This window comes from Chelonia mydas, chromosome 6, assembly GCF_015237465.2.
Source record: "Chelonia mydas isolate rCheMyd1 chromosome 6, rCheMyd1.pri.v2, whole genome shotgun sequence".
NCBI classification, from domain to species: Eukaryota; Metazoa; Chordata; order Testudines; family Cheloniidae; genus Chelonia; species Chelonia mydas.
In genome coordinates, this window is record NC_051246.2 from 106,667,642 (window position 1) to 106,694,937 (window position 27,296).

Here is a 27,296-nt window from a genome sequence, read left to right on the forward strand (position 1 = left end):
GACCTATCAAGGTCCCTTTCAGCCCTACATTTTATGTTTCTATGTTTTATTAAACAAGCATAATATTCTAAAGACCACATATAATTTAACCATAATATAGGCTGTTTCATCATTTTATAAAATACCTATATGTATGTATTTATCAAGCTTGACAATTTTCTAATAATAAAGTGAAAAGTGTTGGCATCCTATTTCCAACAAAGACTAACCAATGGGAAGGAATATTTACATCTTAAATATACACTCACTAATTTCACCCATGAGTATATCTTCAAAACACACGTACACTTGTAAAAATGCTGTATGTCAGTCTTGTTCACTAACATTTCCAGTCAGTGTCTGGAGGTCAGTACACAAAGAATCATGATTCATAAAACATTCTCAGGCCTTGATCCTGCAAACAGTTATGGATATGAGAATTTTTTGTCGTGTGAGTTCAACATAAATGGACTACTCATGTGCCTGAAGTTGGGCCTTGCACATATGAAAAAATTGCAAGTTTAATTTAAATCACTTTTTAAACCCAGGCTGTCAGTTCCCTACTCTGTCTATACTTTTTGCCTTCAATCGTTTTCTTTTCTCGTTGGTCCTACTTACATTCTTAAGAATTTTTGATGTGCTTTACTATTTTAGTGTCTGATACAGCATTGATTAAGAGTAATGTAAAGAGTCTCACTGACTTTAACAAGAGTTGAATCAGACCCTGAAACAGTTTTGGAAAGAAACAATTTGATTTATCATATGTATACGACGATTACCATTCAACGCAGTTAAACCTGTTTCTAAAATAAAAGATAATGCAGTAACTGTAGTTATCAATCAACAGTGTGAAATGTTTCAAGTAGCAGAAGTATGAGCAAAAAAAATTAGTGTACATTAGAAAAACTTGTTGCTACCACAAAAATGAGGTATAGATTCAAACTGTGGTATTTCACATGTATCTGAGCTACATGTACGGACAATTATATATATGAATATTAATAAAATCTAGCATATCAAAACAAATTTTGAATAAGTCTGGCCTCAGATCTCTTTTTACAAACTATATATAGGGAAACAGAAAGTAAAATTTATTGTTATTATTCTTTCCAACTATTTTAAGCAAACTATAAGAAAAAATACAAGTGTATGTTTATTACAGTTAAATGGCATTAATAAAAGATAAAGATCTGTTTAGCGAATAAATGATTAAAAAGTATTTAAAATAAAATTATAAAATTCCACGTATCTACACCAACTGCTGGCTTGATCCTACATCACTGAGGAATTTCCACTGGAGTCAATGAGAATTCAGGACATGGAAAGGCTTTGCAGGGTTAACTCCAGAAGCAGCGGTGAAATCAATCATTAAGCATATTTATATATTCAATCACAAATATTGTGGGCTAAATTCTGACTTTCATTAGACAGTGCAACCCTCCTGAGGTCAAAGGGGTTGCACAAGTATAGTGGAGGTCAGAACATGTCCCTCTGTATACAGTAAACACCAAGACAATGGTTTATATATTATGTACGTTAAAATATTTTTAAAAAATTAAATGAAACCAGTCGATGAAGAACAAACAGTTCAAAAACAGAACAAAAATGAGAAAATAATTAAGGTTAAAACTACAGCCTCCTTGAGGACATGTAGACAGCAAGTTTAAAGTGACTTGAAAAAAAAAGCAGCTATAGCACTTTCTCAACACCTGTTTTTGTAATCTTTCTGTCATGCATGAGAGAGCCATACCTAAAAAGCATTAGCCACTCATTAATTTATAGGCCAGAAAACACTGCCCAGCAAAGAAAAAAAAAAGTTTCTCCAAACTGGAAAATGAACATTATATGCACATTTTACTAACTTTCTTTAGTACACCAAGCACTTTACGTAAATTGCAAGGGTTCATAATGTTTATCTTTCAAGTCTAGTGTAACTAGCAAAGGCTGTTTTAATATCCACTAGAGGGCACTGAAATCTTATTAAAACATTAAGTCTGCCCACCTACTACACAAAAACAGCTGCCCCACAGGACCAAATGAAGAAATTAATATTTTGCATTTACAAAGTGTCTTTTATCTAGGGCATCTCAGAAGTCCTTTACGTAAAACACTTACAACACTCCTACTATAATATCTATTTTACAGAATTAGATCCCAAGTTTGCAAACACTAACATCCATGCTTAACTTTACTACTAAAAAAGTTTAGTAGTAGTTTATTAGTAGTAAAGTTAAGCACACGTTTACAGGATTAAGGGCTTAAACAAACAAACAAACCAACCAACCAAGGCCTACAACCCAGATTTCATATAAACGCATTCTAGAATGATGGCATCACATTGGACCCCATGAGACTGATCCATGGCCTTCTCCACTGGTGAAGGGCAGTTAAGAGTTCTGGGGCCACATATTTACCGACTTCAAAAACTCCCTGAAAGAGAGAAGCTTAGGACCTTTGCAACAACAACAACAACAAAAAAGGCATATTCAGATCTGTAACATGACACAATATACCACCCAATGCCTAATTTCCCATTCCTCAGCGAAGTGATTGAACAGCTTGCAAAGCATCAGCTCCAAGAACAACTGACCTCTACCACTATTTTGGAACCTGCTCAGCTGGAGTTTATACCAGAATATGGTACAGAAGCAATTTATGTTTTGTTGGTGGTTGGACAGTCTGTTCATAGCCATGGACAGCTAGCAAACTGCCATATTCATACTACTAGGCCTCTCTAGTATTTCATATAGTCAGCCACAATATATTAGTGACTTGCTTTACAGACCATTCAGAGTTATGTGGAGTTACATTAATTAAGATGGCTTCCAAACTCTCACCTATGGCATTCCACAGTCCTTTACCCTCTCCCGCACCTAACTCAATGTTTGTATAAACACATATTAAAAGGTTGAGACTATGTTAATACCATCCAGAGTTACATCTCCATCATAAAAAGTGCAAAAATGACTAACTACCTAGCCTAGTGTCTCAAAGAAATCAACACAAAGATGAAGACCAGCTGACTAAATCCTAACACGGACAAAACAAGTGATGCTATTGAAAAGAGGAAGGTGTTGTGAAAAGAGGAAGGTGTTGTGAAGAACAAACTGACAGCCTATCAGTCAAGCCACATATAGTCAAAATGATGCTCAGCCTTAAAATCCTCACTGATAATGGAGACCCAAATGTCAACAACTCCTAGAAATACCTCCTTCTTCTGACAGCTGGCCAAGAGAGTGCCAAATATTAATAGATACAGACCCAGCCATAAAGATGCATGTTGTTGTGACTGCTAGGCTGGATTACTGTAACACTATATCTAAGACTGAATATGCCAAGGCCTGAAAAAAATCAATTTTGTTCAGAATGTGGCATTCCATGGGCTAAGCAACACCAGCAGAGCAAGATCCTCCCACTCCCACTGCTTCTGTTGTTGACTACCAACCGAATACCGGGTCCATTTCTAAGCCAGAGAACTATTTATTAAAGCTCTCAGTGCTCTGGGTTTGAGCTATCACTTCCCTCTCCCCTACCAGGTCCTTTCATGACAGCAGAGCTTCCTCTATTCAAGAGAGTGGAGCTGTCCATAAAGCCAGGACAGAGTTGGAGATGGAGCATTTTTAGCAATAAGCCCACTGAAGAATGGACCTCCCTTTCGAAGAGCTGATTGACCAGCTATCTTGCCATCTTGAGGCCAGGCTCAAGATCTGTCTCTTTGCCTTTGCCTTCAAACAACATTTTTAAAAGCACCCAAACCCCACTCAGTGTTACTGCACATGGGGAGGGCAGGAAAACCACCTGCACCAAACTATCTATTTTTTGCAAGGTACTCAGACACCATGGCGACAAGTACAATTCCCTAGATAAAATATTAGAGTTGACTTTATTTTTTAAGGCAAAAAAAGTGATTTAAAAATAAAACAGGTGGCACCCGAGGGAGGGGAGGGGCCTGGGGCTGATCGCTCAGGAGCAGCAGGGTAGCAGGGACTGCACCTCTCTTACCCATTTATCCAGAGGGACCTGCGCCAGAGAGCCGGTGCCCTGGTACAGATCCAGGCTGAGCTGCTCCAGGCTGAGCTTCTCCTGCAGGAAGTGGCCCAGGTACCTCTGCAGCAGGTACCTGCAGGCCCTTTTCTTGATGGACTCTGAGAAAGGCCAAGGCATGGTAGCGGGTCGGGGCGGGGGGGTCACTAGGCTGGAGCTGCTGGGCTGGAAGGGAGGGGGGGGGCTAATCGGCTGGGGCGACGGGGGGCGGGGAGCTGCCGGGCTCGAGTCAGCTCTGCTAGGGAAAGAGCTCCCTACGGTCCCCCGTCCCCCGACTCGCACCCCGTGGGGCCGGACCCCGCACGCTCAGGGGAAGAAGGCAATGACAGGTAGCTCCATCCTCACTGAGCCGCCGCCGCCGCCATCTTCTCAGCGCCCCGGGATGCGAGGGGGCGGCTGGTGATTTCGGGGCTCCACCGCGGTAGCGCGCGCGCGCACTGCCGCCTGGCTTCGGTCCCTTCAGCGGACCTGCAGCCACCTCCTACGTGCCTCTACCCTCCCCCTCTCACCGGAACCGAGCGACAGTGACGCCAAGGTGACGTTTCAGGGGAAGTGAAGTCACAGAGCGGGGGCGGAAGTGAAGGGGCGGGCATGAGGCGGAAGTCGGAGTGGGTGGCAGGCCAGCCACAAAGCTCCTTTTCGGCGGCCGTAGAAGACGGACGGGAGGCGCGTCTGTGGCGGACAGGTGAAGGGTCTCGGCCTGCGGCAGCGGGGAGCAGTAGAAAAGGCGGCGGCGGCTGGAGGGCCCGTCCCGCCGCTGTGTTAGGGTTTTTTTTTCCCCGTATCAAACCCAGGGTGGCGCTAACGAGGCTTCGCTGCCCGATTCTCCTGCGCGCTGTGCGGCTGTCACCGCGGTGGGTGCGCTGCAGGCCCTTCTCCAGGGAGCGGCGGGGCTGCCTGCTGCGAGCTGCTCTTCCGGCCCCTTCTCGCCTCTGCCTGTAGCCCCAAGGAGTTGCCGGGGGAGCGGGGTCGTTCTCGAGCGTGAGGCGCCTTGCTGCACGGGGCGTGCACGGGGGTCACCAGCCCTCTCGGCTGTGGGTGTGTTACGGTGCTGTGGGAGCACCCTGCCCCGAGGACAGAGTGGGGCTTGGAAAGGGGGTTTGCGTTGCCTTTCATCTTGCATGCCTTGCATCTTGGGACTAACGCAGAAAACGTGTCCCAGTGTTCAGCCTTTTTGTTTCAGAGTAGCAGCCGTGTTAGTTTATATCGGCAAAAAGAACAGGAGGACTTGTGGCACCTTAGAGCCTAACACTTATTTGAGCATAAGCTTTCGTGAACTACAACTGTCAACACATGCTACTGACCTTTGTATTAACAAACAGATACAGAGAGAGGCTGAACGAATTGACTTTCTTTACAGGCAAACAGCCAGTCTTACTAACTAGCTCCTTTAAATATTAGTGACCCTTCACTTTCAGTCCAAGAGTTTGAGCTTTCATTTGAGTCCTCTCTCTTCCCCTTCCTGCACCTGCTGATGCAGACATCAATTCTTGACTCATTGGGGACCAGCAGATGAGTTGTTTAGGAAAGACTCATAACTGCTTGTGTATTAAGAACACTGCATACTGTGCTTATAAAATATAGATGTGTGCATTATCAGTTACTTTAATACCATAGTCACAGAATTGTGAGTTTGTTATGCTGAAACATTGTGGTTAATACCTTGTCTTTCAAGATTCCTCCAATTAAAAAAAAATCCTAGTTGACCTGCTAATAGCCCTACAGGGCCCATATCTTCCTTTGGTTTTGCAGGACATTGAATGTGTCTTAAAATAGTTCTTTCTGTTGGAAAAAAAATCTGTTTTATATCATTGATTTTGCATAATAATTTGTGGCCACATAAAATTGAATCTGGTGTTTCCATCCACAGAATGGAGACTGATTACAATCCCATGGAGTTGTCCAGTAACACAGGGTTTGAAGAAGATTCTGAATATAAGGACATTGAAGGAACAGATGTGAAGGATATGAGACTAGAGGCGGAAGCTGTTGTGAATGATGTTCTGTTTGCTGTCAGCAACATGTTTGTCTCAAAAAACCTTCCATGTGCAGAGGCTGTGGCATATATTAATGTGGAGACAAGGGAAAGAAACAGATATTGCCTGGAGCTCACAGAAGCAGGACTTAGGGTAACCTGTTTATCCTTTTATAAAGCTTCTTTGTTTACAATAAATATTAATTGAAAGGTGTCTAGTAACAACTGAAAATTTTTATCAAAGCAGCATAGGCTCTTTTCTTTATTGAATACATTTGAGACTCTTATTTCATATTTCAAAATTCAGCGTTTAAGGGAACTACTATTATGCCATTTCAATTAAATCCAAAAGGGGAAGATTTTACACACTTGTCTTGCCAAAGCGCATCTTACATGAATGGAAAAATGTTAAGTTAGAACTGATGCAATGACCACTATTTCAAGTAAAGCTCTGTATGTTGTAACAGTGATTATGCCCTGCATAACTGGGGTATGGTATACAATATTTTTCTGTGCATGGTTTTATCTTGATTCTATGTTTCACTAACACAGGCTGAAAGCAGTAACTGGTGCTAAAGTTAGGCATTAGATAAAGATAAGAACTTTTTAAAAAATAAATTTCTGACAAATTGACACAACCCTGGAACCTAAGAGCTGAGGCTTGTGGTATCCTTGACATGTGCTATTGTGCCTCATTTTACTTTCAAAACTGAAGTGTTTAAACCCCATAATAATCCATTAACTCTTAGCCAAAGTAGAGGGTACGTTTTAGCACCCTATTTAAAGAAGTGAGGTAATGCCCATCCTCATGTTTTCTCCAATGCTTTTAGTTTAATAACCCAACAGTTAACCTAGATTATGAAAAGCAGGCATTTATCAGAAACATCTACAGAATGATAAAGATGGAAGTAGATAACTGAAATGTTTGGTGTTACAGATGACTTTTTTTTTTTACTGTAAAAAGAAAAGGAGTACTTGTGGCACCTTAGAGACTAACCAATTTATTTGAGCATAAGCTTTCGTGAGCTACAGCTCATTTCATCGGATGCATCCGATGAAGTGAGCTGTAGCTCACGAAAGCTTATGCTCAAATAAATTGGTTAGTCTCTAAGGTGCCACAAGTACTCCTTTTCTTTTTGCAAATACAGACTAACACGACTGCTACTCTGAAACCTTTTTCACTGTAGTTCTTCAATCTTCTAGTCCACAGTTGTCTGAGAAAAGTGCACAACAATTGCAGAAGGCGTAAAAAAAGTAGATGATATAGTATTGTGCCCACATCAGACTGCATTTTATAGAACAGACTACTGTAATCTTAATGAGAAACACTAACTATTGATTTCTATGCATGCATCTCCCATTCACACTATTTAAATTGCTTGTGCGGTGAAGTGAACTTCCAGCCAAATTCAAAAGTAAGCCTCTGTATATTTATTGTCTTTGGTGGTCTCAATTTTTGTGAGAAAAGAATATTGGAAACTCCTTTAGAGGATGAATTGTTACTTAACGTCTTGAGTAGGGAAGAGGAAGTATAGGCTTTATTGAATCAACTTCTCTTGGTAAAAGACAAGCCTTCGAGCTTACACAGAGCTTTTCTCTTTTTCAGAGCTTGTCTACACTTGAAGTGCTACAGTGGCACTGCTGTGCCACTATAGGCCTTCAAGTGTAGACACTATCTGTGGTGATGGGAGGGGTTCTTCCATCAGCTTAAGTGATCCACCTCTGAGAGGTTGTAATTAAGTTGACGGAAGGATTCTTCTGTCAACCTACTACTTTCTACATCCGGGGTTAGGTCGGCTTAACTACATTGCTCAGGGGGTGTGGATTTTTCTCACGCCCTGAGCGACAAATGTGTCAACCTAACTTTTTAGTGTAGACCAGGACTGAGTGTCAATTAAATACACTTCACCTTGAATGGTCTCCTACGTGTTTATGTCGGATGATCTGTTCCATGTTGTAGTTAGCTGTGACACTGAGTGCCTTTCAAGACCTGAAGAGGAGCTTTGTGTAAGCTCAAAAGCTTGTCTTTCACCAACAAAAGATATTATTTCACCCACCTTGTCTCTGGTATCCTGGGATCAACATGGTTACAGCACTACAAACAAAGTATAGTATAGGTTTGTTGGGTCTGGCAATCCTTCATTCAGTGTACTAATGTGACTAATTTTGTGGGGGTTTTTTATGGTTCCTAAATGACTAACCACAAAAAAATTAACCATTGGTCTCTTTGCAACAGGTGGTGGGTTATGCTTTTGACCAGGCTGATGATGGCTTACAAACTGCGTATCATGAGACTGTCTACTCTTTATTGGACTCTCTTAGCCCAGCATATCGTGAAGCTTTTGGAAATGCACTACTACAGAGACTGGAAGCTTTAAAAAGGGATGGGCAATCGTGATTCAGTCTGCAGTAACAAGCACATGTTGGGGAATGGTTAATAATAGTGGGAATTCTTAGTATGAGTTACTGAGATTTTCCTTTCGGGTATATCCAGAAACGTTTATCAAGCTTCATTTCTTGCCTGAACATCTAGGTTCCTTACAATAGAACTGACTTGTAAAATATGAATGTTGCTATGGATCTGCTTTGTCCACAAGGCTACTTTAAGCTATTTTGGTGGACTATAGAAGTAGTACCTTTTTTGTTAAACTCTGCTGTAGATCATCAGTTGACAGTGACTTGCTTTCTATAGCATTTGAAGAAATTTGATCTCTTTCCAAAGCAATATGATCCAATATCTTATTCTAAGAAATATCTTAATTGGTACTGTGCAAATCTTGAATGCCATGTATGAAAGTAGTAATACTTTCTTAATGTCTATCTGTAAATTTTAACTCTGCTCCTTAAAACCAAATTTTAACTACTTGCTCTAGCTAAATTAATGGGAATTACTTTATTCCACTTAGAGGATATCTATTTCAGCTCAATTTTTTTGTAAGCAAACCTGAAAACTCTCTGCTTCATTCACAAGATATGAACCTCACAATATCATACATCATTTGAACATTGCTTATTCTGAGCTTGTCTGTGCTTAAAATACTGCAGCCATGCCGCTGTAGCTATGCCACTTTAGCACTTCAGAATCTCCTGTTGGAAATTCACCTCCCCAGGAGGTGATAGCTAAGCTGCCAGAAGAATTCTTCCATTGATCTAGCGGTCTACTCAGGGATTTTGGTCAGCTTAAGTGCACTGCTCAGGGGTGAGGACTTTTTTATAGCCCTTACCGATGTAGTTAAACTGACCTGATTTCTAGTTTAGACCAGACCTTAGTGTCCTTGTTGAGTTAAAAGCAATGTTCAGTATTATTCAGTGTACCCTTGTCTGCGGCAACCACCAACCCGTAAACAAATGATAACTGTTGGCATATGAATGTATCCTCTAAATTTGCAAATGATATAAGCACAGAAGAAAACAAGGAAGAACAGGTGACATTTTTTTCTTAAATTTAGCCCATTCTAATAACTTTGGAAGACATTTTAGCCTGTTTACTGTTCTAAACGTTTGTTTACATGATGTACAGAATATACTCAAGTATTTTTGCTTCAGTCTTTACTTTTTACAGTGCAGTGCTTAGGTATTCCTGTAAGGCTGCCCTCTTCTCCCTCAATTGTACAGTGTCCTGTCCTAAAGAACAGTAAGTATATAATGTCAATGCAGTGTATTGGTTTGAAACCTAAGGCTGTATGAAACATTCAGAGATTGATATTGAATTGGGAGACAGTTGCATATTTTCTATTTTATAAAAAAAATACAAAGCTCTTTATAAACTTATTGTGCTACTGTAAGTTTTCAGATGTGTGGAAGAGATTTGGGTGTATGAATGGAAGAGACTTGAAAAGTATTCAGTTGGTTTAAAGCACCAGTACTATTGAACTAGCATTCTATGATTATATGATCACTGTGTTGCACTCTTGTACTATTCAATATCTATGCATCCTTGTTTATGTAATTCTGCCTTTATTTGCCCGTGTTTCATGCTAGAAACAAAGTAAATGTGAATCCAAAGAGAGGGCTAGATTATCAGCTTTTGTAAATAAACATGCTCCACTGACTTCAACAGAACTAGACTGATTGATGCCAGCTGAGGATCAGTCACATTAATTTGAGGGACCAGTTAACAAGTTGAGCATTTATTATAGTTTTGTGGCAATGATGCTGTAATTCTGACTGAGAAGGGACCTACAGTCAAAGCTTCTGTTTTCAAGTGTAATGTTTGTTTTATTATCTTTGTAGGTTGAAACAACTCATGTTAATACATAATTTTGTTAAAAGTATTTTCATGCTCTAAGAAAATGGTTCCTTTTTTTTTTTTTTTTTTTGCAGTTTTGTGGCATGTGCTTTAATCCTCTATGAGGAAAATGTACTTTGCCAAGTTTATATCTCAATATCTACCCCTGTAACAACGCACCTGTTTATTTCAATGACTAGACACTTGAATAAATGCACAAACTTATGTATGATCCGCTTTTTATTCTCCTCCCCCAAAATAAATTGAAAATGTATACCTATATCTTTCTAAACATGCAAGTCTCAGACACACAAGTCAGGTAAACACATGGTAGCTTAAACAATACCTTTGGCTGTAGTGTACAAATATATAAGAGCATTTAAAATTGGCAGGTTGAATAGTAATGCAGATCAATGTAAAAAAGGCGTGGAGATCAAGTACTTAAACATTGGTGAACAACTTCAAGGGTAGTATTACATCATAGTAACTCTTCACTTAATTTGAATATGCCTATGGCTAACAAGGAATATTTTTTTAAAGCTTTACAGCAGAAATTGAGAAGCCTTTACCAGAAGGCATAAACTTGCTGGAAGGCTGTGTAAGCTGCAGATCTCACCTACTTCCTTAGGAAATAATTGACTACACTATAACTTGAAAATGAAAAGGGATTCTAGTCATGCACGTATGGGGTTAGTATGCTTGTAACATGTGGGAATACTCTTAAATAGTTATACTAGAAAATGCTGCTTGTGTGAAGAGGCTCAGTTGAAATGCTAATTAACAGCAGACCTTTTAATACAATTCCTTACTTGTTTGCTTTATATACCTATCTGAATCCTTGATCCTGTGCTGCTGGGCATCTGATAAAGCCATAGATCTATGAACGGATATACCTTCCATAAGGATGAGAATGGATAGGCTTTCAATTAAATAAAAGTGGGAATGGACAGCAAAACACAACCTTGGACAGTATGAAAAGTCTCAAAGATTAGCATGGTTTAATCACTTTGAGACCATCTTATTAAGAGATCATAAACAGCTGCCTGCTCTAAGGATATCTGGTAACATTTTGAAGAATGGAATTGACCTCAGTACTGACAAAGATTTTGTGCCATGCTGAAGAACGTGCTATGTACTTAGAGCTTTGAATTGTGGATATATCGGGACAAGAGCCCACTCCAGTTCAGAGTAGTATTGGAATGCAAATGTAAAATAGGATAAGAGGAGTTCATCTTTGTATAAAGAATGATGCTGCTGTTTATCTGCTATTGCTGATTATCACTTCTTATATGTACTGCATAATCTAAAAGTTACTATGCATACCTCAAGGCTGTCTTTCAGGTAGTAGCTTGCATATTACAACTTTAAAAATACAAAATGCTCTTTTAAACACTATTTCTCAAGCTTCAGTTGCAGACACCTAATAAGGTCAATGGAAGTTGTATCTAAAGCTCATATACTTAACAGTGCAGTCAGTTGTTTGATACAGTACACAAATAACATTTTTGCTAAGCTTAGCAAACAAACTGCAAAAAGGTCAGATGCTGTTCTCATTGTAAAACTGCATTATATTAAAAAGTACCGGAGTTGGTGCTGAACTTTTTAGAGGCAGAGATCCTTCTAAAAAAAATTGCTGCCTCTATAGCAACTTTTTCCTATAAATTGAAGACTGCTCAGTTGTAACGGGGGAAACCTAGATCAGCCTTTGTCGCATTCCCCCTCAGTACCTATCCTGAGCTAGGAAAGCTAATGATCCAACCAACGGACTAAACTGGGTGACGAATCCTGGTCACGTGCCACCTGAGGCACGCACAGATGCTAAGAAGAAGTTGGAAGTGACAAAGGAAGAGAGAGAGACCTTGATGTACTGGTTGCTCGCAGGAGGACTATGAGTTGCAGCTGTGAAAAAGGCTAATGCAGTCTTAGGATGCAGTAGGTGAGGTATTTCCAGTAGAGATAGGGAAGTGACAGTACCCTTACGCAAGGCAGGGATGAGATCTCTGGAATACTGTGCAATTCTGGTCTCCAATGTTTCAGAAAGATTAATTCAAACTGGAATAGGTACAGAGAAGGGCTACTGCGATGATCTTAGGAATGGAAAACCTACCTTATGAAAGGAGACTCAAAGAGCCCACCCAAAAGAAGGTTGAGGGGAGAGATGATTGGCAAAGACAGTAAGTTTGAAACATGGGATTAATTAACATAAATGCTGAATATGTTCTTGTTTCTTCTTAAAGTGCTAGTGCATACATACATTGATAACATAATTGCTCAGTGGTGCATAAAGATGCAGAACTTGCAATATAGAGAATGTGAACTATGAACAAATCCACAACTGTAAAATGCCTTTTGGACATATTTATGATTTTAAGGCTGAAGAGACCTCAAGAGGTCAGGTAGACTATCCCCTGTGCTGAGGCAGGACCACATATTCATCTGACCGTTACTTCTGAAACATGTAATGGTAGTAACCAATTGTCTGATAAGCACAGAGCTGCTTTACCAGCACTGTTTCTCTTTCCTCTCCCGTTTTTTCTTAGGATGGGGGTGTGTAAAAAGTGCAGGGTTGAGGGACTTCTGGCCAGCCTTTATCTTCCACTTAATTCTCCTGTAAATCTGCACAGGCTAGAACCTTGATTTTTCAAACATCAGTCTTATGAACAACTAGTTTTATGAACTATTTTTCCCAACAGGAAAAAAAAATCACATAACAAAAGTGATATCCTAATGCTTTCAGTGCCATGGAAATGCTTTGCCTTGTTTCAAAGGATAAGAAGAAAGTAATATAGTGCCCTATACTGCAACTTTGGTACTAAAACTTGGAGATACTCAATTTTATGAACTTCAATCCCCAGATAGTTCATAAAAGAGGGGTTCTACCATATTAGTGAAAATGCCTATGAAATACTGACCCTCTTATTTAAAAAACAAACAAAGCCATATGAACATAAATGCCTCCTCCCTCACCTAACTCAGCTCAGAGCTGGGCAAGTATCTTACCGACCTGGCACTCTACAGTACAACCCACTCTCGATTACAGCATGTGTTGTTTTAAAACGTCAAACTCTGCCTCTGTCATGATTCTCTCCCCTCTTGCTCCTGGACCGCCTCCACTGTAGCTCTGTCTCTGTAGATCTTTGTCCCTCTTTTAGGGAATAGTTATAGGTTCGTGCCCTTTTCCTTTCTGTTCGACTCGGGCTCTGCCTACCCCAGTATCGGTCTCTCTCCCGGCTTTTGCTCAGGGAGCGGGAGCCTCCCTTCCCCCGAGGCGCCCTGGCACCAGCCTCGCCAGCTGCAGGGACCGCCCCCTGCCCGCGTCTTGGCCCGGCCCTGTGGCGGCCCTCCCCAGTGCCTGGGCCGGTGCGGAGAAGGACGCTGCCGCTTGGCTCGGTCGCTTAGCAACGGCCCGGCTTCCTCGGCGAGCGCCATGGCGGCGGCGGAGGAGGAGGCGGTGGCCGTGACCGCGGCCGAAGGGACCTTTCGCAGCCAGAGGGTCTTTCTCAACCATCTGGACTCCTACAGCGGCAGCAGCATCGGGAAGGTGACCGCGGGGTGGGGGGTCCCTGGGAGGGGGCTGGGCTGTAGGATCCTTCGAGCTCCCCTCAAGCCGCAAGCTGGGATACGGCCCCATCCCTGGCCACCCCCACGGGGGGTGAACAACCTGCTGGGGTGTGGCTGATGCCAGAGCCAGGGCTAGAGAGCGGCCCCATGGCCCAGCACAAGGTGCTAGCCATCACCGAGAGCACAGCCTCCCTGGCATGGCAATACTCCTCCTGGAGCCACATGCCGGTGCCAGGGTACCTTTGCCAGCCCACATGCTTCCCTGGGCACAAAGGCACGTGCTGAGCTATGATGCAGGCAACATCACCAGGACCACAGGATCTCTTTAGTACCCCTATCATCAGCAACCGCTTGCTGGGCTACAAGGCTATAAGCACTATGGGGTGCCCCCCGCCAGTCCTCCCAAATGGGAACCATATGCTGAGGTGCAATGTTAATAGATTTACATAGTCTTAGAATCTCTCCTGTGCCCAGTGGCACATAGAGCAACCCATTTTTCCCACTGTTATCTCTCCGGAGAAAGATGTTTGACTCCATCGTAAGTTGTCTCCATGATGGCAGCATCTTTTTCAGTGGTACTAGGATAAGTCATTCTTTGCCCTCCACACCTTCTCTTCCTAGAGTTGCCAGGTGTCTGGTTTTCGACCGGAATGCCTGGTCGAAAAGGGACCCTGGCAGCTCTGGTCAGCACTGCTGCCCGGGCTGTTAAAAGTCCGGTCGGCAGTTCAGTGGGGCTAAGGCAGGCTCCCTGCCTGTCATGGCCCTGCACAGCTCCCGGAAGCAGTGGCATGTCCCTCCTCCAGCTCCTAGGCATAGATGCAGCCAGGGGGCTCCGTGCACCAGCTCAGCAGCTTCCATTGGCTGGGAACAGTGGCCCATGGGAGCTGTGGGGGCAGCGCCTGTGGACAGGGCAGCGCGCAGAGCCACCTGGCTGCGCCTCCACATAGGAGCTGGATGGGGGATTTGCCATTGCTTATGGGAGCTGCTTGAGGTAAGCACCACCCTATCCCCCTCCCACCCTGCAAACCCCTCGATCCTAGCCCAGAGCACCCTCCTGCACCCCACACCCCTCATCCCCAGTGCTACTGCAAAGCCCGCACCCCCAGCTGGAGCTCCCCCGCATGCTCCAACCCCCTGCCCCAGCCCTGATCCCCCTTCCACCCTCCAAACCCCTCTGTCCCAGCCCGGAGCACCTTCCCGCACCCTGAACGCCTCATTTCTGGCCCTATCCTGGAACCCGCACCCCCAGCCAGAGCCCTCACTCCCTTCTGCACCCCAATCCCCTGAGCCAGCCCGGTGAAAATGAGTGAGTGAGTGAGGGTGGGGAGAACAAGCGACAGAGGGAGGGTGGATTGAGTGAGTAGGGGGCGTGGCCTTGGAGAAGGGGTGGGGCATGGGCTGGGCCCCATAGGAGGCGGGGCAAGGCTGTTCAGTTTTGGGCGAGTAGAAAGTTGGCAACCCTATGTCTTCCCTCCTGGTGTAATCCAATCTCATACCTTGTAATTCTTTGATGACATTGCCAAACCACCATAGCTCTGTCTATCTAATTACTCAGTTCTCAGTTTGCTGACTTCTGTGGTGCAGCACTTCCATATTGTGGCACCTTAGAGACTAACCAGTTTATTTGAGCATGAGCTTTCGTGAGCTACAGCTCACTTCATCGGATGCATAGCATATCGTGGAAACTGCAGAAGACATTATATACACACAGAGACCATGAAACAAAACTTCCTCCCACCCCACTCTCCTGCTGGTAACAGCTTATCTAAAGTGATCATCAAGTAGAGCCATTGGCCAATGGCTCTACTTGATGATCACTTTAGATAAGCTGTTACCAGCAGGAGAGTGGGGTGGGAGGAAGTTTTGTTTCATGGTCTCTGTGTGTATATAATGTCTTCTGCAGTTTCCACGATATGCTATGCATCCGATGAAGTGAGCTGTAGCTCACGAAAGCTCATGCTCAAATAAACTGGTTAGTCTCTAAGGTGCCACAAGTACTCCTTTTCTTTTTACGAATACAGACTAACACGGCTGTTACTCTGAAACTTCCATATTGGTTACATAATTTCTCCAATGAATTCCCAACAAAACTGGGGGAATTAATTCATCCTCTTGTTGTGTACTTCCACCATCTGCCATGTTACTGAAGCCTACAATAACGTTGGAAGGATAATAGCATAGCACAATCTCATTTTAGTGTGCAGATGTATTTTCTCACTCTTCGAGATGTTTGACAAACAGGAATTTGATCCACAGGCTTCACTGAGTTTTGCCTTCACTTCTTTACTAAGCTGGCCATTAGCAGATATTGTTCTTCCAAGATAGACAAAGTCATCAACTCTTTCCTAATCTTCTCCATCAATTACATTCTCCAATATTGACAGCATTCTCTCCTATTTCCATGGTCTTGCTCTTCTGTGTATTGCTTTATGCTCATAAAGTGTCTTTTCATTCCATCCAAGTTTGGTACCCAGTATGAATACATCATCTGCAAAATGTAAGTCTTGCAGCTTATCTCTGCCCCAAACAATGCCAGTGTCCTTAGCAGCAGCCATCACTCTTCTCATCACAAAGTCTATGACAATGCAGAAGAGAAGTGGGGATAATATGCAACTTTGCCTTATGCCAGTAACAATCTTAACCCATTCTGTGTCTCCACTTTCTGTCCTGACACAGCTCACAGACTTGTCATTCAAAGCTTTTATTAAATTAATAATTTTTGATGGAATTCTATAGTGACTCAAGACCTTCCAGAGGACTTTTCTTTGGACATCAACAAATGCTGTTTTAAAATCAAGAAAGTTAAAAACCAGCTTCTGATGGCATTCTAGGCCTTTTTCAATCGTCTTCTCAAGATGAAAATCTGGTCTGAACACAACCCACGAGATCAAAATCCAGCCTGTTCATCCACAAGTATTTATCAACAGCAGTTTTCATCCTATTCAAAATGATAATACAAAACACTTTTCCAAGTACAGATATGAGTGTCACCCCTCTCCAGTTATCACAAATAAACTGGTCCCCCTTTTTAGGAATTTTGCAGATAACACCTCTTCTCCAATCTTTAGGACAGATCTTATTTTCCCAAACCATTCTGTACAACCTGCACATGTAATTCACCATCACTTACTCTCTGACTTTTAACATTTTAGCATCTTTCTTATCATAGCCTTTACTTCTCTTCAGTTGGTTTATGATCTCAGTTACTTCCTCAAAGGTTATTATTTTTAGTGATATAGGTGAAGGTATTTCTTCACATACCTCAGTGTATATTAGTGGTTCTATCTGGTTGAGCACAACCTGTAAATGTTCCATCCAGTGGGCTCTCTGTTCTTCCTTTGTGCTTAAAACTGTACCTTCTTGGGTATTCACAGTGCCACAATGGTTTAAAAATTGTGATGTCAGTTGTTTAGATATTAGAAAAAGCTTTTTTAGTATACTCTTGTATGCCTCCTCAGCTTCCATCCATTCTCTTATCTCTTCTGGTTTATCTTTTAACTCCCTTGTTTTAGTCTGCATATTCTTGTTGTAGAATAGCTCTCACTGCTGTCAGATTCTTGTTGAATTCTCTCTCTAATTCCTTCCTCTCTTCAACAAGCCTCCATGTATTGGGTTGGAGTCAGTCTTCTTTCTTAGGTCTTCCCACCCTCACTGAAGTCCTGGCTGCATCCACACTTGCTTCTTTGAAAAACTCCCATTGTTCTTCTGTGACCTCCATGAGTGTCTTTAACTCTTAAGATCTGTTGCTAAGCTGCTGCTTGAAATTCACCTTCACTGCTGGATCTACTAATTTGCTAGACATATATGTACCCTCTGCCTTGCGTGATGTTACCTTCTTTAGTTTTATTTTGATTGTCCCAATATCAACATGGTGGTCACTTCTGATCTCAGAATAGGTATATACCCTGGTGTCCAACACTGATCTTTTCCAACACCTACTAAATAGTAACATGATCAAGCTATTTCTGGCTAAAGACATCATTTGATCTTCATGTCAGTTTGTCTATTCTTGTGTGGAAATAGTATAATTGCATAGCCTTCAGAGTTCAGCAACATTTTTCCTATGGTCAGGCTGGTCTGAGATGCCATATCTGCCCATAACATGTTCATATCTAGTATTTCATCACCAAGTCCATGAGGGACAACAACGCTAATATTAGGAGCACAGTGGCCTTCCTAATTTTTCCCCCAGGGACTATTTTGGACACAAGTTAGAACACAAGGTCATTGCTAGGTCCAGGCCCTCCCCCAACCCCACTCTATTTCACCCAGTGGGAGAGCCACTTTCAGGGCTACAGTGCTAACACCAGGACCATCAGACCTCTCAAAAATGTGGCAATACTCTTCCAAGTTCAGGCCAAGTTTACACTAGAAACTATTGCCAATATAGTAATGTCAGTTAGAAGTGTGATATACCATAGAATCATAGAAATGTAGGGTTGGAAAGGACCTGGAGAGGTCATTAAGTCCAGCTCCCTGTGCTGAGGCGGGGCTGGGGCGGAGATGTAAAGGGCCCAGGGCGGTAGCGGCGGCCGAGCCCTAGGCCCTTTAAATCGTCCCCGGAGCCCTGCCGCCACTTCCCCAGGGCTCCGGCAGGCTCCGGGGACGATTTAAAGGGCCTGGGGTGGTAGTGGCGGCCGGAGCCCCGTTCCTGGAGACCTGCTGCCGGAGCCCTGGGGAAGCGGTGGCGGGGATCCGGGGACGATTTAAAGGGCCCAGGGCTCCGGCCGCCGCTACCGCCCAGGGCCCTTTAAATTGCTGCCAGAGCCCCCAGCTGCCGCTGTTACCCTGGGGAGAGGGAAGGAGGCATTTGCCGGTACAGGGCCCAAGGCCCCGCCCCTTCCAGGGGCCAGAGCCAGCCCCAGCCCAGCCCCGTACCGGTAAGTCCCTAGACTTACTTTCACCCCTGACTAGACCAGTAATTCTGTCAAAGAAGGAAATTAGGTTTGTTTGGCATGATTTATTCTTGACAAATCCATATTGTCTATTACTTATTATCTTATTATCCTCTAGATGCTTACAAACTGATTGTTTAATAATTTGTTCCAGTACCTTTCCAGGTATCAAAGTTAGGCTGACTGGCCTATAATTCCCCAGGTCCTTTTTATTCCCCTTTTTAAACATAGGTCCTTGTTTGCCCTTCTTCAGTTCTCTGGGACCTCACCAGTCCTCCATGAGTTCTCAAAGATAATTGTTAGCTGTTCCAAGATGGCTTCAGCTAGTTCCTTAAGTACCCTAGGATGAATTTTTTTATGCCCTACCAATTTGAATATAGCTACTTTATGTAAATATTATTTAACCTGTTATTTCTCTATTCTGGCTTGTGTTCCTTTCCCCTAGTTAATATTAATTGTGTTAAGCATCTGGTTACAATTAACTTTTTAAATGAAGACTGAAGCAAAATAGGCATTAAACTCTTCAGTCTTTTTTATGTCAGCCATTGTTAGCAGCCCTTCCCCACTAAGTAGTGACCTAAACTTTCTTCATCTTTTTCTTGCTCCTAATATATTTATAGAACCTCTTCTTGTTGCATTTTATGTCCCTTGTTATGTGTAACTCATTTTGTGCTTTAGCCTTTCTTTTGTTCTATTCCTTAGCAATTTGTCCATGTTTCCATTTTTTGTAGGTTACCTTTTTAATTTTCAGGTATTAAAGAGCTCCTGATGGAGCTATGTTGGCATCTTAATATTATTTCTAACTTTTTATTGTGCATATGTATTTTGCAACTTTTCTATACCTCCAAAGGCCCTAGTGTAGATGCAGTTATAACAGCATAAAAGTATTTTTGCCAATACGGCTTATTTCGTTCAGGGAACTGCTCAATGCTATGCAAAAGCATCTTTTCCATGTATTAGCCGTATCTAAACTCAGAGGGTTTCCTTGTATAGTTGTACAGAAAAAACTTTTTTTATTGTAGTCCTGACATTTCTCACTTATGCTTAAAGGACCTGTCACTTACAGTAGACTGCAAATCTTCATAATATAGTATTTTCTCTCCTTTCTTACATGCTTTCATGAGCAATGAAATAGTTAACAATATTGATATTTAAAGTTTTATTACTCCTTATCTGAATTAGCCTTCATTTAAATGAATGGGGTCGGTCAGACCTCAGAGTTATTGTTTCAGTTTCTGCAAACACTGGCCAGTTCACTTTTTTGAGTTACTCTCAACTACCACAACAGCTGAAGTCTTTTTTTTTAATGAAAGCTGAGACTCTGGAGAACAAGAAGGCAACATGAAAAGGGTGCCAGGAGATTGTGCCATCATGCTGCACCAGCATGCAAACCTAATCTGAGCCCTGCTTTCTGATCTACCATTAGGCTTTGACTTCTTTGAATAGCATTGTCATAGTCACACTGAACAGAACTTGGTATCACAAAAGTGGGATTTGGAACAACCCATGCTCTACAGTGAGTTAGGAAGCTCATTAATTCAGCCTTCTAATAGTGTACACCATTTATTTCTCGTGTCAGTGGCTTTCAAAATACTGGAATTAAATATGTCACAAGTATAACAGTTTCCCCTTGTTTTTTCCTCCCCCCCCCCCCCCCCACGACGTTCTGGTTAAACTTGGATTTATGCTGGAAGTGGCCCACCTTGATTGTCATGCACAGTGTGGGGAGAGTGGTCAGTTTGGATGAGCTATTGCCAGCAGGAGAGTGAGTTTGTGTGTGGGGGGGGTGAGAAAACCTGGATTTGTGCTGGAAATGGCCCACTTTGATTTTCATGCAGGTTGTAAGGAGAGTGGTCACTTTGGATAGGCTATTACCAGCAGGAGAGTGAGTTTGTGTGTGTGGTTTTTGGAGGGGGGTGAGGGGGTGAGAGAACCTGGATTTCTGCAGGAAATGGCCCACCTTGATTATCATACGCATTGTGAAGACAGTGGTCACTTTGGATGGGCTATTACCAGCAAGAGAGTGAGTTTGTTTGTGGGGGGGCGGAGGGTGAGAAAACCTGGATTTGTGCTGGAAATGGCCCAACTTGATGATCACTTTAGATAAGCTATTACCAGCAGGAGAGTGGGGTGGGAGGAGGTATTGTTTCATGGTGTCTGTGTATATAATGTCTTCTGCGATTTCCACAGTATGCATCCGATGAAGTGAGCTGTAGCTCACGAAAGCTCATGCTCAAATAAATTGGTTAGTCTCTAAGGTGCCACAAGTCCTCCTTTTCTTTTTGCGAATACAGACTAACACGGCTGTTACTCTGAAACAAGTATAACAGTGTTGTTTTTTATTTTGCGTGATTTGCCTTCACCCTCAGAACTATGTAATTCTTAGGTTTCTTCAATTAAAGTTTTACAAAACCAATGTTTCATGATATGTCAGCGAAAACATTTATTTTTTTGTCATCTATTTGGATTTAAACACCATCTCTCATACGCACGCTAGCCATTGTTTGCAACTTTAATGGTTGCAGCTTGGTACTCAAACATTATCTAGCTGCTAATAAGTGACACCAAGTAGTGTTAGTATAAACAAAAGTGAAACTGACTAGTCTGTTTTAATTGTTTTAACTGAGGCTAATGCAAAAAGCAAACCGTGCAAATAATGACCATGCATTTATATTTAAAAATTATTTCAGTCTTAAAATGCTTCAATGTAGAGATGTGATAAAACCAGGATAGAAACCCTTTACAACCACGGACCCTAGACTAGGATTTAAAATGTGATGTGAGAATGTGTTAACTAATATGTTTCCAAAGTTTAGCGTTGGCAAGGCTGTATATACGTTAGGCTGGCCCCAAGATTTAACTCACAAGTTTAGCATGTGTTAAAGGCAGTGTGCCTTGTTTACTCTAGACTTTTAAAATGTGTTATTTTATTTTAGTCTAGACAAGTTTTGAAGAGAAATTCACATATCTTTGTTCTTTAGGGTAGGAGAGAAATAACATAATTTTTATTATGAATCTTGACACCAGTACTAAATGCTTTGATCCTTTAGCTTCTTACACATGGATGGGCAGCTGCACTGTACCCAGAGCCCCACTGACTTCCTTGGTTAAGGTGTAAGCCCATATGAAGTCATCTGCAGGATTGGGGCCTAATTTTGTACAGTGCTTAGATACCAAGGTGATAGATTCCCTGATTATATTGGATAAATATAGAAAGAAATTTGAGAGAATTCAGATTTGTATCCCTGAATCCAAATTAGTTCTGTGGTTTTGGTCCCTTCTTGAGTCCAGTTCAGGATCTGATGTGAACAAAATCTTACAAGACTAGCTGTTATCAAGATCATTCAATCCAAGATGGCAGAAATCTCATGAGAACCACACACATGGTTTTTGGGACTTTCAAATCTGATTGATTGGTCTATAAATCCCAGACCTTAACTACAGAACACTCCCTTGGCTCATCTCTACCCAGGTGTTAAGTAAACAAGTCAAGATTTTTAAAGGAATTTGAAGCAGTGTTTCTTAAATGAAATGCAACTATAATTTCCTGCCATAGCCATTGTCTTTTTTTAAAGAGTGAGCAATTGCTGAAGGACATCAATGAAAAGCTGATATCTTAATCTGTGAAAAATTACGTTCAAACCTCAACGTTACGAACACCTTGGGAATGGAGGTTCTTTGTAGCTCTGAAATGTTCGTAACTCTGAACAAAACATTATGGTTGTTCTTTCAAAAGTTTACAACAGAACATTGATTTAATACAACTTTAAAACTTTACTATGCAGAAGAAAAATGCTGCTTTCTTTTTTTTTTTTTAGTAGTTTACATTTAACACAGTACTATACTGTGTTTGCTTTTTTTTTTTTTTTGTCTCTGCTGCTGCCTGATTGTTTACTTCTGGTTCCAAATGAGGTGTGTGGTTGACTGATCAGTTTGTAACTCTGAGGTTCTACGCAGTGTTTCTCAAATGCAGCCACCGTGGCCGCAAGTGGCCATCAGGGGCTTCTCGTGCAGCCACTGCCTCCTGGGCAGTGGTTGGGGGGGGGCCCTGCCACTCCCCCTCCCTCACCCCCCCGAGACACAAATGCTGGAGGAGCAGGCAGCTAGTGAGTTCCCCACCTTCCTGGGGACAGTAGGGTCGGGCTCCAGTCCTGGGGTGGTGGGAAGCAGGCTCTGGCCTTGGAACTCCAAATCCCAGCTGTGGGGCTCCCCCTGCATCACCCCTGGTGCCCGCTGCCTCTGCCGGCCTGTCATGCATCTCCCTGTCTCCCAGTTCCCCCCATCGACCTTCCCATCAAAGGCTTAATTTGTCCCCGGGCTTGCCAGGACTGAGTAAGTCTGCTGCTGTGAAAAGTGATATTTGTATGTTTGTTAATATCACTTTTCACAGCAGCAGACTTACTAGCTAGCAAATCTTTTTTAAAAAGCAAAAGAAACAACAACAACAAAAAAGTCAAGAACCTTCAGAACACCTTATTTGTGTTTCTGTTCTGGTCCAGTAAAGAATAGAGACAACTGTACATTATTTTTATTATTGAGTCTGTAAAAAGATTTAATAAATTACAATGATTTGGACATATGTATGTGCATATTTATTTATTTTCCCTAAAGTTAATTAAGAATTTTAGGAAAAATTGTTAGTGTGGCCACCAGCAAGAGTTGGTGGCCGCATTTTGAGGCCACCAAAAAATTTGTTGTGAGAACCCCTGTATCTACATGAAATAAACACAAATTGTGCATTAATATTGAAGAGGAAAATTGTTTACCATGTGTACAGATATTAAACTGAGTCTCCTTTTATTTATAGATCATTTTTTCTGTCTTGTGTGTTGTAGTATTTATCTAACTGTGTTGCTGGAGCATCACTTGAAGAGGTGGGAGAGGAAGAAGAAGAAGAAGAAGATGAAATTATGTCAGTTATAGATGTTACTCTCAGTAAACCAAAGGAGGGAGCCTACCAAATAGTGGGGACTCTTTCTAAGGCACAGAGTATGAAACCAGATTTTGCTCAGGAAACTTACACAGTGAGTAACAGTCTTGTTAAATTGGTAGTAAATAAATATTTTTGTCTTTTTAGGTCATCTTTAAGACAAACTTTGGATTATTCCAAACCATAAAAAAAATATATATATAATATATATTGTAGACCTGTGAGTATGATTTATAGATTTCTAAAATTATTTTCTACATGTTCTTTCAGAAGTACTACATTTGTATTTTATTCTCCCTCGTCCCTGTACAGCCTCTTTCTAGGTGATCTCATCAGCTCACAAAGGGCCTGATCCAGAGAACACTGAAATTAATGGAAAGACTCACATTGCTTTAAGTGTGCTTTGGATCAGGTCCACAATGGATAGACTGGTTTCAAAGGGGTAGCCGTGTTAGTCTGTATCAGCAGAAAGAAGGAGGAGTACTTGTGGCACCTTAGAGACTAACAAATTTATTTGAGCATAAGCTTTTGCAGGCTAAAGCCCACTTCATCAGATGCATGGATAGACTGACATCTCTATGCTAATGACTCACTCGTCTATTTTTCTACTCCTAGCTTGTCTTTCTGCATCCAGACATCTCAGCCTCTTTCTCTGACATCTCCTTCTCACCATCACCTTAACCTTAGAATGGCCAAAACTGAACTCCTTGTCTTTCCTCCCCACTTTATCCATTTCTTCATACTTCATGGAAATGATGTGTTTGTTTATTATGTGAGCAATGTGAGATGTATGATAGCTTTAACTATTCACTGAAGCCAAGATTTCAGCAGTCACTTGTTATTCTGAATGCCTCAAGAATTGAGTGCCCGACTTGAGACACCTAAATGACCAGTTTTTGAGAACGTGGATGCTTGTCACTTTTGGAAAATAAGGCCCCTTTAAGGCGTTTTTTCATATGTGGATCACAAAAGTTAGTAAACATTATTAGCCCCACTTTACATTTGGCCTAATTAAATAGAGAAATTTGAAACTGTGTTATAAAATTTACTGTGGCCTAGTGGACAATAAGAGTCTGTGACAGGGTGTGGGCATGAAGTGCTTAATCATCCCCCTGCCATGCCAGCCCCAGTCAAAGAGAATGGATTGGGGCTGGCTGAATAGCCCTGCTTGCTTGGCAACTAGAAGCAGCTGCTAGCCTAATTAGCCAGGGACTATAAAGGCTGTGAGGTGGGGGAGGCCAGACGCTGAGAGGGACTGGTGGCTGTGATCTGTTGCTGGCGAAGTCTGGCTGTAAAACCCTGTACATAGATAGTACGCTGGTGGTGGGAAAGAACTATAAATAAAATACGTGGATGATTGCATCAACCTGAGGCGTCCCTGATTGGTTTTGGTGAGGGCAGCAGGGGCAGAAGCAAAAGGGTCCCAGCTGTGCCTCAGTATAGGGTCCGTCTCCTCAGTAATCTGATTTCTGCTCTTAGTTCTACCATGCGTTTCCTATGGAATCTTTGGAAAGTTACTAAAGCTCTTAAAAAGAAAAGGAGGACTTGTGGCACCTTAGAGACTAACCAATTTATTTGAGCATGAGCTTTCGTGAGCTACAGCTCACTTCATCGGATGCATGCTGTGGAAATCGCACAAGACATTTTATACACAGACACCATGAAACAATGCCTCCTCCCACCCCACTCTCCTGCTGGTAATAGCTTATCTAAAGTGATCATCAAGTTGGGCCATTTCCAGCACAAATCCAGGTTTTCTCACCCTCCGCCCTCCCACAAACAAACTCACTCTCTTGCTGGTAATAGCCCATCCAAAGTGACCACTGTCTTCACAATGCATATGATAATCAATGTGGGCCGTTTCCTGCAGAAATCCAGGTTCTCTCACCCCCTCACCCCCCTTCAAAAACCACACACACAAACTCACTCTCCTGCTGGTAATAGCCTATCCAAAGTGACCACTCTCCCTACAACCTGCATGAAAATCAAAGTGGGCCATTTCCAGCACAAATCCAGGTTTTCTCACTCCCCCACCCCCATACTCACACAAACTCACTCTCCTGCTGGTAATAGCTCATCCGAAGTGACCACTCCCCCTACAATGTGCATGATAATCAAGGTGGGCCATTTCCAGCACAAATCCAGGTTTTCTCACCCACCCCCCCGAAACACACACACACAAACTCACTCTCCTGCTGGCAATAGCTCATCCAAACTGATCACTCTCCCCACACTGTGCATGGCAATCTTGGTTCCTAGATTTGCTCCTGATCCAGCAAACTGCTCCTTAACAAACCCTGTACTCACACAGAGCATCTTGCAGGCCTGGGGCCTGAATGTGCTTTAGCTAGGCAGATAGAGGGACTTGAATGTTACACATTTTATAGAAATGCCGTGTTACCATTTTTACAAAAAAGGAGCAATTTTTCAACTTTTTTAATATAAAAAAAAATCTTTTTCATTTTTCTTTTTCTGGAATTACATGAAGGACAAAAATCAGCCTTTTAGTGGTTGCAATTTTAGCTAGGGAGAAACTCTCACTTCTTTATAAGACAACACCCAACTTCAGAGCTAGGCCTGGAACACTAGTCTTCTAGTTATAGAATCAAAGGTCTTTACAACCTGAAGAACAGGATGATTTCTGTTGGCTGTCAACTAGCCAACTGTTAATAGAAAACAACACACGGGTCTTGATCCTGCTTCTGATGAAGTCAATGATGCTGGGAGAGATGGGGAGGAGTGGGGACGGGGCGCACTTGGGGGAGGAGGCGGAATCATGTCTGGGGCCGAGGACACTGCTGATCAACTCCTACCTCCCACCCCTCCAGTGCCTCCTGCACACTGGGGAACAGCTGTTCAGGGGGATGCAGGAGGTGCAGGGAGGGAGGGAGGGGGAGGAGTGGGGACGGGGCGTGCTCAGGGGAGGGGGTGGAAAGAGGTGGGGAAGAGGAGGGGCAGGGCTGGAGTGGGGGCAGGAAGAGGTGGGGTGTGGCCTTGGGGGAAGGAGTAGAGTGGGGGCTGGGGATGAGTGGGGAGTTTGAGGGTCCATGAAAAAATGTAAATCAAAATGGGGGTCGTCAGGTTGCTAAAGTTTGAGAAGCGCTGCTCTACAGCAATCTGCACCCCAGATCTGCAGCAGGAAAGTGAAAGTTAAAAGAAAAAAGAATTTGGGGCAGGGGAACTCATTCTTTCTATAAAAGATTATTGGGTTGTTGATTTTTTTTTCTCCAGATCTCTTCTCGAGAAGAACTTCTAGGTCACCTACTTGAGTGTGATGTCATTATTTATAACATCACTGAAGATGCAAATCAAATTGAAGAAGCTACCTGGGCTGCTTCTGGTTAGTATAATCAGTAACTGAACAGAAAACTCGCTGTTATGCAGCAATCAGAATTTGCAATAGAAAATTAGTTAAATAAATTGAGATTTGTAATTTGCTATGATATGAAACCGGGTTCCTAGATGAAAGAGCAGTATGGAGAAATGGTGAACTTTAATTACTGCAACACGCATTGGATAGGACACATTTGTACTTCAAAGGAGTCAGTAAACTTTTGATCAAGTAACAAGACAATGGCAGCCAAAAATAAATACAAATGTATTTTAAAGGGAAAGATATTAAATCAATGTACATTTTATTCTCAATGAACAGAGTAGCATATTTGTGACACTGAGTGTAAAACT

The 27,296-nt window shown here is 42.3% G+C and overlaps 3 protein-coding genes across 16 annotated transcripts in view; 2 read left to right on the plus strand and 1 right to left on the minus strand.

Moving 5' to 3' along the window:
• The window catches only part of ATG2B (autophagy related 2B), a 78,453-nt gene extending 73,903 nt beyond the window's left edge, over positions 1–4,550 (minus strand). For 6 of the 7 annotated variants that reach the window (XR_006291670.1, XM_043549078.1, XM_043549077.1 and 3 more), the window contains exon 1: positions 3,982–4,550. Coding sequence is in view for 6 of the 7 variants with exons in the window: in XM_043549078.1 (XP_043405013.1) it covers positions 3,982–4,143 (162 nt within the window). In the remaining variant the exon portion in view is untranslated. The remainder of the gene's footprint in view (positions 1–3,981) is intronic. The other variant, XM_037900915.2, reaches the window with a different exon arrangement.
• A 32-nt stretch (positions 4,551–4,582) lies between these two features.
• Positions 4,583–10,451, plus strand: LOC102935546 (GSK3B interacting protein). Of its 4 annotated transcripts, XM_043549080.1 has the most exons (4): positions 4,656–4,758; positions 4,800–4,818; positions 5,894–6,152; positions 8,235–10,451. In XM_043549080.1, the coding sequence occupies exons 3-4, from the start codon at positions 5,895–5,897 to the stop codon at positions 8,394–8,396; spliced, it is 420 nt and encodes a 139-aa protein (XP_043405015.1). In that variant the 5' UTR covers positions 4,656–4,758; positions 4,800–4,818; position 5,894; the 3' UTR covers positions 8,397–10,451. The 4 variants fall into 4 exon arrangements, with proteins under 4 accessions (XP_037756847.1, XP_037756845.1, XP_007065009.1 ...); XM_037900919.2 differs by lacking the exon at positions 4,800–4,818 and having other exon boundaries at positions 4,583–4,708; XM_007064947.4 differs by having other exon boundaries at positions 4,616–4,877.
• A 2,824-nt stretch (positions 10,452–13,275) lies between these two features.
• The window catches only part of AK7 (adenylate kinase 7), a 62,441-nt gene continuing 48,420 nt past the window's right edge, over positions 13,276–27,296 (plus strand). For 3 of the 5 annotated variants that reach the window (XM_037900920.2, XM_043549082.1, XM_037900921.2), the window contains exons 1-3: positions 13,502–13,767; positions 23,518–23,706; positions 26,844–26,952. In XM_037900920.2, coding sequence (XP_037756848.1) covers positions 13,654–13,767; positions 23,518–23,706; positions 26,844–26,952 — 412 coding nt within the window. In that variant the 5' untranslated portion in view covers positions 13,502–13,653. Of the gene's footprint in view, positions 13,768–23,517; positions 23,707–26,843; positions 26,953–27,296 lie in introns of all 5 variants that reach the window. The other 2 variants (XM_043549083.1, XM_043549084.1) reach the window with 2 other exon arrangements.